This window comes from Guillardia theta (assembly GCF_000315625.1).
Source record: "Guillardia theta CCMP2712 unplaced genomic scaffold GUITHscaffold_76, whole genome shotgun sequence".
NCBI classification, from domain to species: domain Eukaryota; class Cryptophyceae; order Pyrenomonadales; family Geminigeraceae; genus Guillardia; species Guillardia theta.
Genome location: NW_005434598.1, coordinates 63,016 through 73,058, shown reverse-complemented (window position 1 = coordinate 73,058; position 10,043 = coordinate 63,016). Strand labels below are relative to the sequence as shown.

Here is a 10,043-nt window from a genome sequence, read left to right as displayed (position 1 = left end):
CCTCCCTCCCTCCCTCCCCTCCCCTCCCACCCCCCTCCCCCCTCCCCCCCCCTCCCTCCTCGCCCTCCCTCCTCGCGATTCTGATTCCCCTTCTTCGTTCCATCCCTTGCTCCTGCTGCACTTGCTCCTGATCATAGTAGGAGATCTTCTGTATCGCCTCCAGATCGATCAACATCTCCAGCGGACTCCCATCTCGTGCCCCCGCTTTGAACACAGCCCAGCATGTTTTGCTGTCACTTGACACGAATTCATTGTCGTACATCCATTCGCATTTCTCTTGCTATCGTTGCACGGCTTCATTCCTCTGCGACATTCTCATGTCCATTGCACTCACTAGTCACCACCATCTCCACGTGCTTTGGTCTGGTCGATTTCGTTTCGAAGGATAGGACATCATGATATTTCGAGTGTTATCGCTCATTGATCTCTTGTCCCTGAATGGAGATTATCTGCAGTGTTTCCATCTCTTCCTGGTAGTTGTGCCTTTCTTGGTCTATTCTTTCATATTTCTCCCAAGTTTTTCTGAATTTCTCCTAATATCGCCTGGTGGCGTTTAACAGCAATTAGCTTGCTTTCCTCCGTTTCGTTGCAGTTTTTGAGATTCTGTTGGTTATGTAGCTCTTGAGTTTCATCTCTATCATCTCTATCATGTTTTTATTGGATCCCCACTCGATAAAGTCTTAAGTAGCATGTTTTGCTTTTTGTTGTAGATGTCATCAACTGGTTGTCAGACAATGTCTTCAACGCTGAACCTTGCCAACAGGCGTGAGTTGCCGGATCGGGTGCCAGGTGCAGCCATGGGTGTGCTTTGATATCTAGGCCAGATTGTTCGCCGCCGCCTCATTCTCAGCATCTCTGCGAGGAATTCGTGCGCACTCGTTAGCGGAAGATGATTTGAATCTTTGAGAAGTTGAGCAGGGAAAGAGTGTGTGTTTGGATGGGTGCGAGATCCTCAGATCCTAAGTGCATCAGCAGACCGATGCGTGCGTAACTTGTTTCAAGACATATAGTTTGAGAACATTGTTGGCGGAGCAACGTGGGTTGGAATGTCGAGCGTTTCTAACGGACTGATGTGTCACTTTGAAGAGCAACCATTGACGAGGACCAGGGGACAGTTGGAAGCGAAACATGTTCCCTTGCTGGCCGCTGTGCTGGGTGTCAGCTCCATCCTAGTTCCAGTCCTCTCACATATTGCGCAAGGAAAACAGCCACCTTATCCAACAATCAGCATGACAGCATACATGCCCGGAAGTTTCGAATACTTTGTGTTTGCAAGTGGCCTCTGTACAACTGCAAGCCTCTTGATTCTGACAGCCATCATCGTGCGATGGCGCCTTGGAGTTAGTGGTTACCTGGCGTTCATATCACACACTGCAGCAAACATTGCAGCTCTTGGCCTCGCCGTCACCAGTGTGGTCCCACTCCAACCAAACATCATGGACGTTCTTGCTCTACCACGAGCCGAGAGGAAGATGACGACGCAGTCTAACATTCACTCTTGGGCGGCCAACATCTTCTTTCTCAGCTCTTTGGTCCATGCTGTCTCCATGACTGTCATGCTGCTCCAGTACAAGTCAAGGAAGGATCCTGTTGTTTCTGATACATCCATGAGAGTCAAGGCATTGACTACATTCTTGTCATTCTTCTTCATTGCAAGCCCTCTCCTCTTGTTCATGTATGCTTCTCATGCATCTGCTCTCCGCCATTTTTGTTCCGTTCCGTGACTGGCGTGCAGGTACCCAAGAATCATTAAGGGCAGCAGAGTCACTGTCGTAGCTCTCAACCAGTACGGTGCCATCATGTCAGCACTTCTTTGGCTGTGAAGTCGCATGCTTATGCTCCATCGCAGGTGCTTGCTGAGTTTCTATGCAACCTACTATGTAGATCTGAAAGGTGAGCCTGTTGAGAATTTGTGCGGGGGCTGGGAGGGGCGGGGGGCGAAGAGGGAGGATTGAGAGAGAAGAAAGTGAGGAGGGTAAACAATACGTGCAGGTTATCAAGTATGTTTGAAGCCTTCCTCAAGCGCGGCAGCTGCTTCCAAGGCTTCAGGACACAAGGAGCAGAACGAGGACAAGGAGGAGTGAGTGACGGATGTCTGTCGATACTCCTGTGACCTTGTCCTCAGCTGAACTCCTTCACGCGAGACCAAGTCCTTCATGATGGTAGATGATGTGAACCAGATTACGAAGACGAGGAAGCTCGCGGTGAAGCTGCTTCGTAGAAATTCAACGAGAGGTCGAGACGGAGAGAGGAGTGAAAGACAGACTCCAAACTTATTAAAACAAGATTTGGTAATAGCGGGTCGAAAACATTCTCAGCCAAGAAGAAACAGAAAGTTGCATCTCTCCGTTTTCTCTTCCACCGGTCCAGCCCCGAAATCCATCTCGCCCTCGAGGCTGTCGGAAGGTGACAGGCTGAGGATGGAAATGAAGGAGATGGGAGGGACAACAACAGAGAAATTACTTGCGGGTTCTCTCCCACCTGATTCAATCACTCATTCCCGGACGACCCGCCACTCTTCTGTTGCTGGATAATCTCATGAGCAGTCTCGGCAAGCGCGTTGAGCTTCTCTGCCGCTTCTCGGTCCTCGTCGTCAGCTTCACTTGCCTCCTTCTTGTTCACCAGCGACTGCAGCTTGGCCTTGAGAGCAGCGTTCTCAGCGTTGAGGGACTCGAGCCGCCAGAGAAGCGACTTCTTCTCGCCCTCCAGTGCATCGACGCGAACTTCCAAAGACTCAAGGTGAATCTTCTTCCGCTGCCTCGACTGCTGCGCCGAGGCTCTGTTCTTCTCGCGCCTTCGCTGCTTCTTGAGGACAGTTGGGTCTGCTCCACCATCTCCATTCACTGGCGATGTGGAGCCGGAGCTGATGTGCACGTTTCTTGCCGACAGGGACGATCGCTTGCGATTCTTGGAATCATCATTCGCAGCAATCATGGCTGCAAGAGAAGACACGGCTTCTTCTTCGCAGATGTTACCTCTTGGCATGTCCGTCTCACTGTGAACTTCCTCGGAGATTGAAGAATCCGAGTCTGTCTTGTCACATGCCGACCCACTGTTTCCGCAATCCTCGTCACGCGACTTGAACTGTGCCGTCAGCTTCTTGCGGGCGGGCCCGCTCCTTGGACCATTGCTGAGGTTTCTCAGACTTTGACCTTCAACAACCTGGAGGAGGGTTTTGCAACCTCGTCAGCGCAGTCCATCCCACTTCCCGACGCTCTGCTCGTACCTTGTTTGCATCGTTGAGGGTGGGGGGGGGAGCCACGGACCCGGGACGCGCCATCTCGATGTGGTCGCAGTCCCGGGCCGTGAAAGAATGGAAATTTCTTAGCCCAAACGAGCAGGAGTGGCTGATCTGCTGATCAGGGTCACACAAGAGGCGGGTACCATTCATGACATTCGTCAACATGAGAACAAACACGGCAGTGCGGAGAGGTTATCGGCCAAAAAGATCATTTGATGATTCTTGATTGAGATTGGCAATACTCCCAATGTGCAAGACCAACATAAGCGGGAATGTGTCTCTTAATACTACGTTCTGTGTTGCTCTCTATAGCTGACTGCATTCAACACCACTACACCGAGTACATCTCGATCTCTCTCTCTCCGCTCCTCCTTTCACACCCAACACCAACCATTTCATAACTGCACGTATGTTTTTCATAAACCATTCATCACATTCTGATTTGCGCTACACTCTCAGCTCATCGCAAGTGTTCGGTTGTTCCCTACTCCCCGTCCGTCCTTGTGATCCTTACTGCCCTCTGTGATTCGTCTGTCCAGAGGATCCCCTCCCTGTAGTTGATTAAATTGATGCATCCCCTACCCTTCCTCATATCTCCTGCCGTCGATAACTCCACACTATCACACGTCAACCTCAACGCCCTCATGTTGTATACTCCCTCTGATATCCCCTGCAAAACCTCGCCTTCGTCTCCTCCTCTCCTTCACCTCATCTCCTCTTCCTCTCCTTCCCTTCCTCTGCTCCAGCTCTCTCTCTCCCTCCCTCTTCTATTCTCACTATCTTTATCCTTCCTCCCTTCTCTTTCCCTCCTCCTCCTCCTCCTGCTCCTGCTCCTCTCAGTCTGTTTCCGCCTCTGCTGTGCATTCTCTCAAGACAAACTCTCCCGCCTTATCGCACCCCTTCACACTAACCCCTACCTCTTTTGCTTTTTGATCACCACCCCTACCCACAAATGAATATTTCTTTACCCTACAGAATACTTCCAAGTACCCTACCTTGTCTATTCAAGTACCCTACCCATAGAATTTATTGTTGACCACCCTACCTTTCTGTTTTGTCAGGCCATCACTGTGAGTTAGACCACCCCTGTTTCATCCACCCCTACCCATACATGTCATGGGAAAAGTACCCCACATACAAAGAGGGTTGATATCACCCCTACCGCCATAATTTTAGCCATATGAGCAACAACCACCCTGTATAATTGACGGTTGGATCTATGAACCCCACCCTTTTTGTTGGACCCCAGGTAAGTCATTCCGTGTCATTGGTGACTCCATTTTTACCAGTATGCGGTACCGGTTCATGAATACCCTTGAATCAAAGTACCCCTACATTCAATCACCACCACCTTCTTACACCCCATAAATAATGACCCCACCCTACCACATGAGCCCTCCATTTCTGCCGTCACTGTTGCACCTCAGCGCCGTGAGTCAAAATGACGGGGCCCGGCACTGCCTCCTGCCCGGCCACCGGGTGACCGTTCCGTCGGACCCGGTGACGGAATACAAGTTTGTTAGACTTGTACTAGTCCAAAGTCACGCAGATATCACATCGACCTTAGTTGTAACAAGACAGTTTTTGCTCAAGACCGAGTTTAATGCACACAAATCCAGAATTGAGGAGCACAAGAGATACTATAGAATGTATGCTAGGATGTGAAACACAAGCATCCAGACATGAGAGGACCTTAGCAAGACGGCTAGGAAAGCCCCCTCTTCGTCCACACACGCTACATTGGCCGCCTCGCAAACACGTAAGTCGTCTTGGTTTACAGGAGAGTTTTTGTTAACTCGGCGCTATCTGACTGGCACGGCTGGCATACGTTCCATCCTCCCCCCGAGTTTCTGAAATAGTACGTTACATCGGACGTCAGAAAGTCACGCAAACAAGAATGTCAGCAGATCCAAGTCAAGATACGACGATACAACGTCAAGTTCACAGTCATGCTGAGTGGGCAATCATTAACCATTCAAGGCCCCCGATTGTCCATTCTGAAGAAGATTTTCATGCAGGGCTATTAGATGTGCAGTGCAGAGATAAGGGAGATGCCTGGCGAGCTGATGCAATGACGAGAGAAGGAGGATAAGATAAGAGAGTCTGAGGAGAGAACTTTGGAGTTCAGATAACAGAGAGAGAGAGAGAGAGAGAGCGTGCCCGCCGGCATTTGAAGACCAAAAGATAAATTTTGAACCGTAAAGAACTTGTGACCAGAGATTGCTGCCGCGAGATTGGAACATCCGTTTCAAGGCATCTGAAGATTGTTGTGCAGTAGTACCTTGTTCGCCGATCCAGAAGTAGCTCCAGTTATGCCATGCCGCGCCACAGCCTAGCTCCATGACATGACTCTGCGCAGTGAAAACTTCCGCCAGATCTCCTGGTAGTTCCATTTGATCCTACTCAAAGATCAAGAAGATTAAAATCGAATCAGCTTCAAGTGCGTTTCCACACGGTTAAGCAGATATTCGACCGACCAAATCTGGCTGGGGAAAGGCTTGTTTTTCCAATTCGAAGATCAATCAAACAAATTGAGGCTGAGATGAGAGGCCTAAACAACTTGCGGCTAGAAAGAGAGCCTGATTGAAGAGAGGAGTCATCCGAATGTGTAAAGCTGATCAACATGATTGAGCATGTAATCGGGGCTCATAACGGCGGCGACGGAATACAAGTTTGTTAGACTTGTACTAGTCCAAAGTCACGCAGATATCACATCGACCTTAGTTGTAACAAGACAGTTTTTGCTCAAGACCGAGTTTAATGCACACAAAACCAGAATTGAGGAGCACATGAGAGATAGACTGTATGCTAGGATGTGAAACCCAAGCAAAGTCCCCTCTTCATCCTGTACTACATGCCGCCGCCCCGCAAACACTGACGTAAGTCGTCTTGGTTTACAGGAGAGTTTTTGTTAACTCGGCGCTATCTGACTGACACGGCTGGCATACGTTCCATCACCCGGCACCGCCGGGGCCGGGCCCGGCGGACTGAGTCGAAGCCAAGCGCGGCGGCGGTCACCCGGTCGGAAAGTCCCGGAGTCCGGCGAGCCGGCCCGGGCAGCCGCCAGCCCCGGAAGCCTGCCACCAGCCGCTGCCGCTCAGCGCGGCCAGGGCCGGGCCCGGCCGCCGCCCGTCCGATCGGCGTTCCGGCCGCGCGGTTCCAACGGCCCGGCCCGGGGCAAGTTCGGACTCCCGAAGCGGCCGGGCAGTGGCCCGGACTCAGTCGTGCACTGGCGGCCCCCGGGCCCCCGACTCGGGCCGATTCGAGTCGGCCCCCCCGTGACTACGGAGTACGGTCACCCGGCGTACCGTCACGGTCACGGGTCACGTGACTCATACCGTACGGTACCGGACGACCACCTCCCGACTCACAGTCAGCGCCCGAGTCCCGTGCCGCAGTGCGTCACGATCAGATGATTCAACGGTGCTACCGTAGTCACTGATGATCGCATGGCGGCGGCGGCGGCCGCCGCCGCCGCCGCTGCCGCAGGCCGCCGCCCTGGCAGGAGTTCGGAAGTTCGCCAGCCGCCGGCCAGTCGGGCCCGGGCACCGGCGCGGCTGCGGGACTCTCCAGGAAGGAACTTGATTTTTGTTTGAGTCATGACTCTCGGATTCAATCATAAGGAGAAACGAGGCTTTTTCACATTTGTACTACTTTTATCTGACCCTTCATCCCAAAGAGACAGGGGATGCTGATACGGTGGGCCTCAAGAAGGCAACCGCTCATATTAAAAATGTTGTAGAATTTCATGAGATACGGACTACCAGTGGGCCACACTATTGTATTAGATCGGCGAGGGGGGTGGTAGAAAAGGGTCCTGGTACCCCTACTGTTTCATAATGAAATGGATGGTTCCACAGCCTCGGCCGGAGCTCAGAGGGGTAGGGTGGGTGATCGACCGAGTTTGACTGACTTTACGGCGGAGTGTGGGAACGAGAACCGTCGCCGACAATAGGGGGGTGGTCCGTTCTGGGGGTCTTCAGGCCAGGCCGCGGGGTAGGGGTTATCAGCATAGCAGGGAGGGGTGGATCCTACCATGCCACTCCGTCACTACTGACACTGCTCTAGGACCACCAGAGGGTGGAGGAACATAAGGGTTCACTGATTTGTATACAGGGGGATGTTCCTCCGGGGCAGCTCTGGGGGTAGGGGGTTATTGTTGAGCACGGGGGGGGGGTACATGGGGCCGGAACTTTCAGGTCAAGATGTCTGCTGATGAATAGGGGTGGGTACTGAAAAGTAGCCGTAAGAGGGCCTCTAGGGAGGAACTAGGAAGCTATGACCTCGGTTATGACAATTGTGTGGCATGAAGGGGACAGGTACGGTAGGAGGGGTGGCTAAGTAAACTCACCTTGTATGGTAGGGTGGGGTCGGAGACTCAGAAGCCTGGGGTCATGTCATCTTCGGAGCAACTACGGGTAGTAGACCCTGTTAATGAGGGGGTAGGTGAAGGGTATTTGGGGGGTGAGGAAGGGCGTGCAGATGAAGAGATCAGGGGGTAGGGGTTGTGGGACATTTATTATAGAGTAAAACCGAAGACAAGAACAAAGCAGCGATGAAGAGTGTGGTGAAGAGAGTAGGGGAGAGGAGAGGAGAGGAGAGGAGAGGAGAGGAGAGGAGAGTTTGGGAGAGGAGAGTAGGGGAGAAGAGAGTAGGGGAGAGGAGAGGAGAGGAGAGATTGGGAGGAGGATAGAATTGTGAGAAGGCGCAAGGATAAGATGAGCAAGGACAAGATGGAGAGCGGATAGAGATGTGTAAAGACCATTTCTAATTGACTTGTTGTGATTGTCTACAGATCTACATCAGCAGGCTGAACTGAAGATTAGTAAACGCAAAGACAGCAAGGATACGAAACGTGCAAAATGGATAGCATTCAACATCGAAAGAGCACAGGAAAATATTTCCGTCCCAACAAAGTGCAAAGGCTCAATCGAGGTGAACTGTTAGTCTCAGCATTCTCAAGCATGTTGGCTTCGGATGGGAGACAATCTAAAGATCCCCATATGGACGATGGTTTGAGGGCGCAGAGAGAGGCTTTCGACTTGCTAAATCCGTCGAAGTCAAAGGCAGGGAAAAAGCTGTCATACCAACGAGGGATGCGAAGCAACTTGCTATGGAGAGCTTTCATAGGTCCATCGAGCCCTAAGGCTGCAGTTGACAGCAATGAGGGAGAGATGGAGATCCGTGACATGAGGATGAGATCGGCTTCTTCCCCTGCGCACATCTACCCTCGTAAAAGCATCCCGCACCAGCGCGGAGCAAGGGGAGCGATCCTTTCGACGATGCTGCACGGACTGATCGGAACTAGCACGGGGGAGGAGCATCGAAATGACAACCAGCTGACTGCCGACGGGCTCAGGCAGCAGTCGAGGTTCTTCCACGATGCTGAGGTACAACTGAGGTCCGTTGATGAGACGCAAGAGCCAGAGGATGGGAAGTGGACGCTCTGTATGGTCGCAGTGGACGAGCGATCAGTGTTACATCTGTTCGAGCAAGGCAGCGACCTCGCTTTCATCTCTTCCCCGTGAGGACTGTGCAGTGATGTTGAAACGGAATGACCGTGTTTGCACAGGTTGAGGTTGATTTCTATTACCCACACTCCCGGAGGAAAGGACGAGACGAACGATGTAGCGCATGTTATTGATGTGAAATTGACTTGATTGACTTCTGTTGCAGGTTATCAACATCATCATGGAGGTTGCAAGCAACCCAAACGAGATGAGAGTTGCAAGTGCGGATACTAAGAAGCACTCTGTTGTAAGTTGTTGTCTTCTCCTCTTGCTCCTCCTTCCCTCGTAAGGATCAACGGTCCTCCTGCTTTCTTCTTTCACTCCCTCCTGTTGCTTTCTGTCATCGACTTCGCCTCATCCTGCAACTACACGTTGATCTCTACAACTATGTCAAGTCGCGCTGACCCGACTGATGATTTTTTGTTGTAGTTCTCAGCATGTTTGAAGATTGAGGAGCAGGAGCCACGAGAACGTCTCATAGCGATTCTGCGTGAAGCTTGATGGCACTAGTTCTCATGTCTTAGGAGCAGTGAGTGAGTTGGAAGTTTTGCCAGAGGTTAGCTGCGAACTTTGGATTAAAGACCGTTTGGGCAGACTGCTCTTTGTTTGTCAACCTGGTTGACATTTGAATAACATTTGAGTAACAATAACGTGTCCATCAAAAGAGACTTGTTTGTCCTCTTGATGTGAGAAACTGGAAGGAGGACAACAATCTGAAGCAAGAACAATGTACTGATAAGACAATGCGACAAGTGTTTTACAGTCTTGCATGGATCCTCCCTTCCTACCTACCCCTCTCGCTGCCTTCGCTGCCCCCACTCCTTCGCCTCCTCCCTCCCTCCCTCCCCCCCCCCCTCCTATCAAAACACTTTCACACGGCAACGTCTCAACTCAGGTAGACTGCTAAGAGCACAACGAGGAGGACGAGGAGGACGAGGACGAGGACGAGGACGAGGACGAGGTACGTTCGATTCTCCTTCTGCTAGCCAGGTTAGCAGCTGCCTCTTGCTGATCGCCCTCACCGCAAGTGAGCCAAAGAAGACAATGTACTCGGCAAGACCTACAGGGACGTAGGCCATGAAGAGCGCTGGAGCATGGAGGAGAGCAGAGGGTATGGGGGAGGAAGAGAGCAGAGAGGAGAGGGGAGAGGGGAGGGAGGAGAGAGGAAGGGAGCAGGGAGCAGGAGAGACAGAGGAGAAAAGGAGGGAGGAGGAAGCAAGTGGGGAGGGAGGGAGGGAGGGAGAGAGCGAGGGAGGGAGGGAGGGAGTGGGAGGGCGCGAAGGAGGGAGATT

At 52.0% G+C, this 10,043-nt stretch overlaps 4 protein-coding genes across 4 annotated transcripts in view; 3 read left to right on the top strand and 1 right to left on the bottom strand.

The window, feature by feature from the left end:
* The first annotated feature begins 761 nt into the window (after positions 1-761).
* GUITHDRAFT_154452 (hypothetical protein) lies at positions 762-2,293 on the top strand. The gene is made up of 5 exons (XM_005826243.1): positions 762-1,675; positions 1,736-1,801; positions 1,850-1,893; positions 1,993-2,080; positions 2,126-2,293. The coding sequence occupies exons 1-5, from the start codon at positions 1,047-1,049 to the stop codon at positions 2,127-2,129; spliced, it is 831 nt and encodes a 276-aa protein (XP_005826300.1). The 5' UTR covers positions 762-1,046; the 3' UTR covers positions 2,130-2,293.
* GUITHDRAFT_154451 (hypothetical protein) lies at positions 2,256-3,357 on the bottom strand. Its single transcript, XM_005826242.1, has 2 exons — positions 3,227-3,357; positions 2,256-3,162 (listed from the first exon to the last, which is right to left on the bottom strand). Exons 1-2 carry the CDS (start codon positions 3,278-3,280, stop codon positions 2,491-2,493), a joined length of 726 nt encoding a protein of 241 aa, XP_005826299.1. The 5' UTR covers positions 3,281-3,357; the 3' UTR covers positions 2,256-2,490.
* Positions 3,358-8,103: 4,746 nt separating this feature from the next.
* On the top strand, positions 8,104-9,252 carry GUITHDRAFT_143528 (hypothetical protein; the record flags this gene model as incomplete). Its single annotated transcript, XM_005826241.1, has 4 exons — positions 8,104-8,765; positions 8,814-8,877; positions 8,918-8,998; positions 9,181-9,252. The coding sequence occupies 4 exons, from the start codon at positions 8,104-8,106 to the stop codon at positions 9,250-9,252; spliced, it is 879 nt and encodes a 292-aa protein (XP_005826298.1).
* A 576-nt stretch (positions 9,253-9,828) lies between these two features.
* GUITHDRAFT_158418 (hypothetical protein) overlaps positions 9,829-10,043 on the top strand; it is a gene marked incomplete at both ends in the record, with an annotated part of 2,421 nt that continues 2,206 nt past the window's right edge. Inside the window, one exon of the mRNA XM_005826240.1 lies at positions 9,829-9,862. Within this exon, the coding sequence (XP_005826297.1) occupies positions 9,829-9,862 (34 nt within the window). The remainder of the gene's footprint in view (positions 9,863-10,043) is intronic.

Bases quoted from the DNA above. Each gene is read 5' to 3' on its own strand.
- GUITHDRAFT_154452 (XM_005826243.1), top strand. From the start codon at position 1,047: ATGTCGAGCGTTTCTAACGGACTGATGTGTCACTTTGAAGAGCAACCA. The intron at 1,676-1,735 runs GTATGCTTCTCA...ACTGGCGTGCAG, and splicing joins AGCCCTCTCCTCTTGTTCAT to GTACCCAAGAATCATTAAGG. The intron at 1,894-1,992 runs GTGAGCCTGTTG...CAATACGTGCAG, and splicing joins CTACTATGTAGATCTGAAAG to GTTATCAAGTATGTTTGAAG.
- GUITHDRAFT_154451 (XM_005826242.1), bottom strand. From the start codon at position 3,280: ATGGCGCGTCCCGGGTCCGTGGCTCCCCCCCCCACCCTCAACGATGCA. The intron at 3,163-3,226 runs GTACGAGCAGAG...ACCCTCCTCCAG, and splicing joins CCCTCAACGATGCAAACAAG to GTTGTTGAAGGTCAAAGTCT.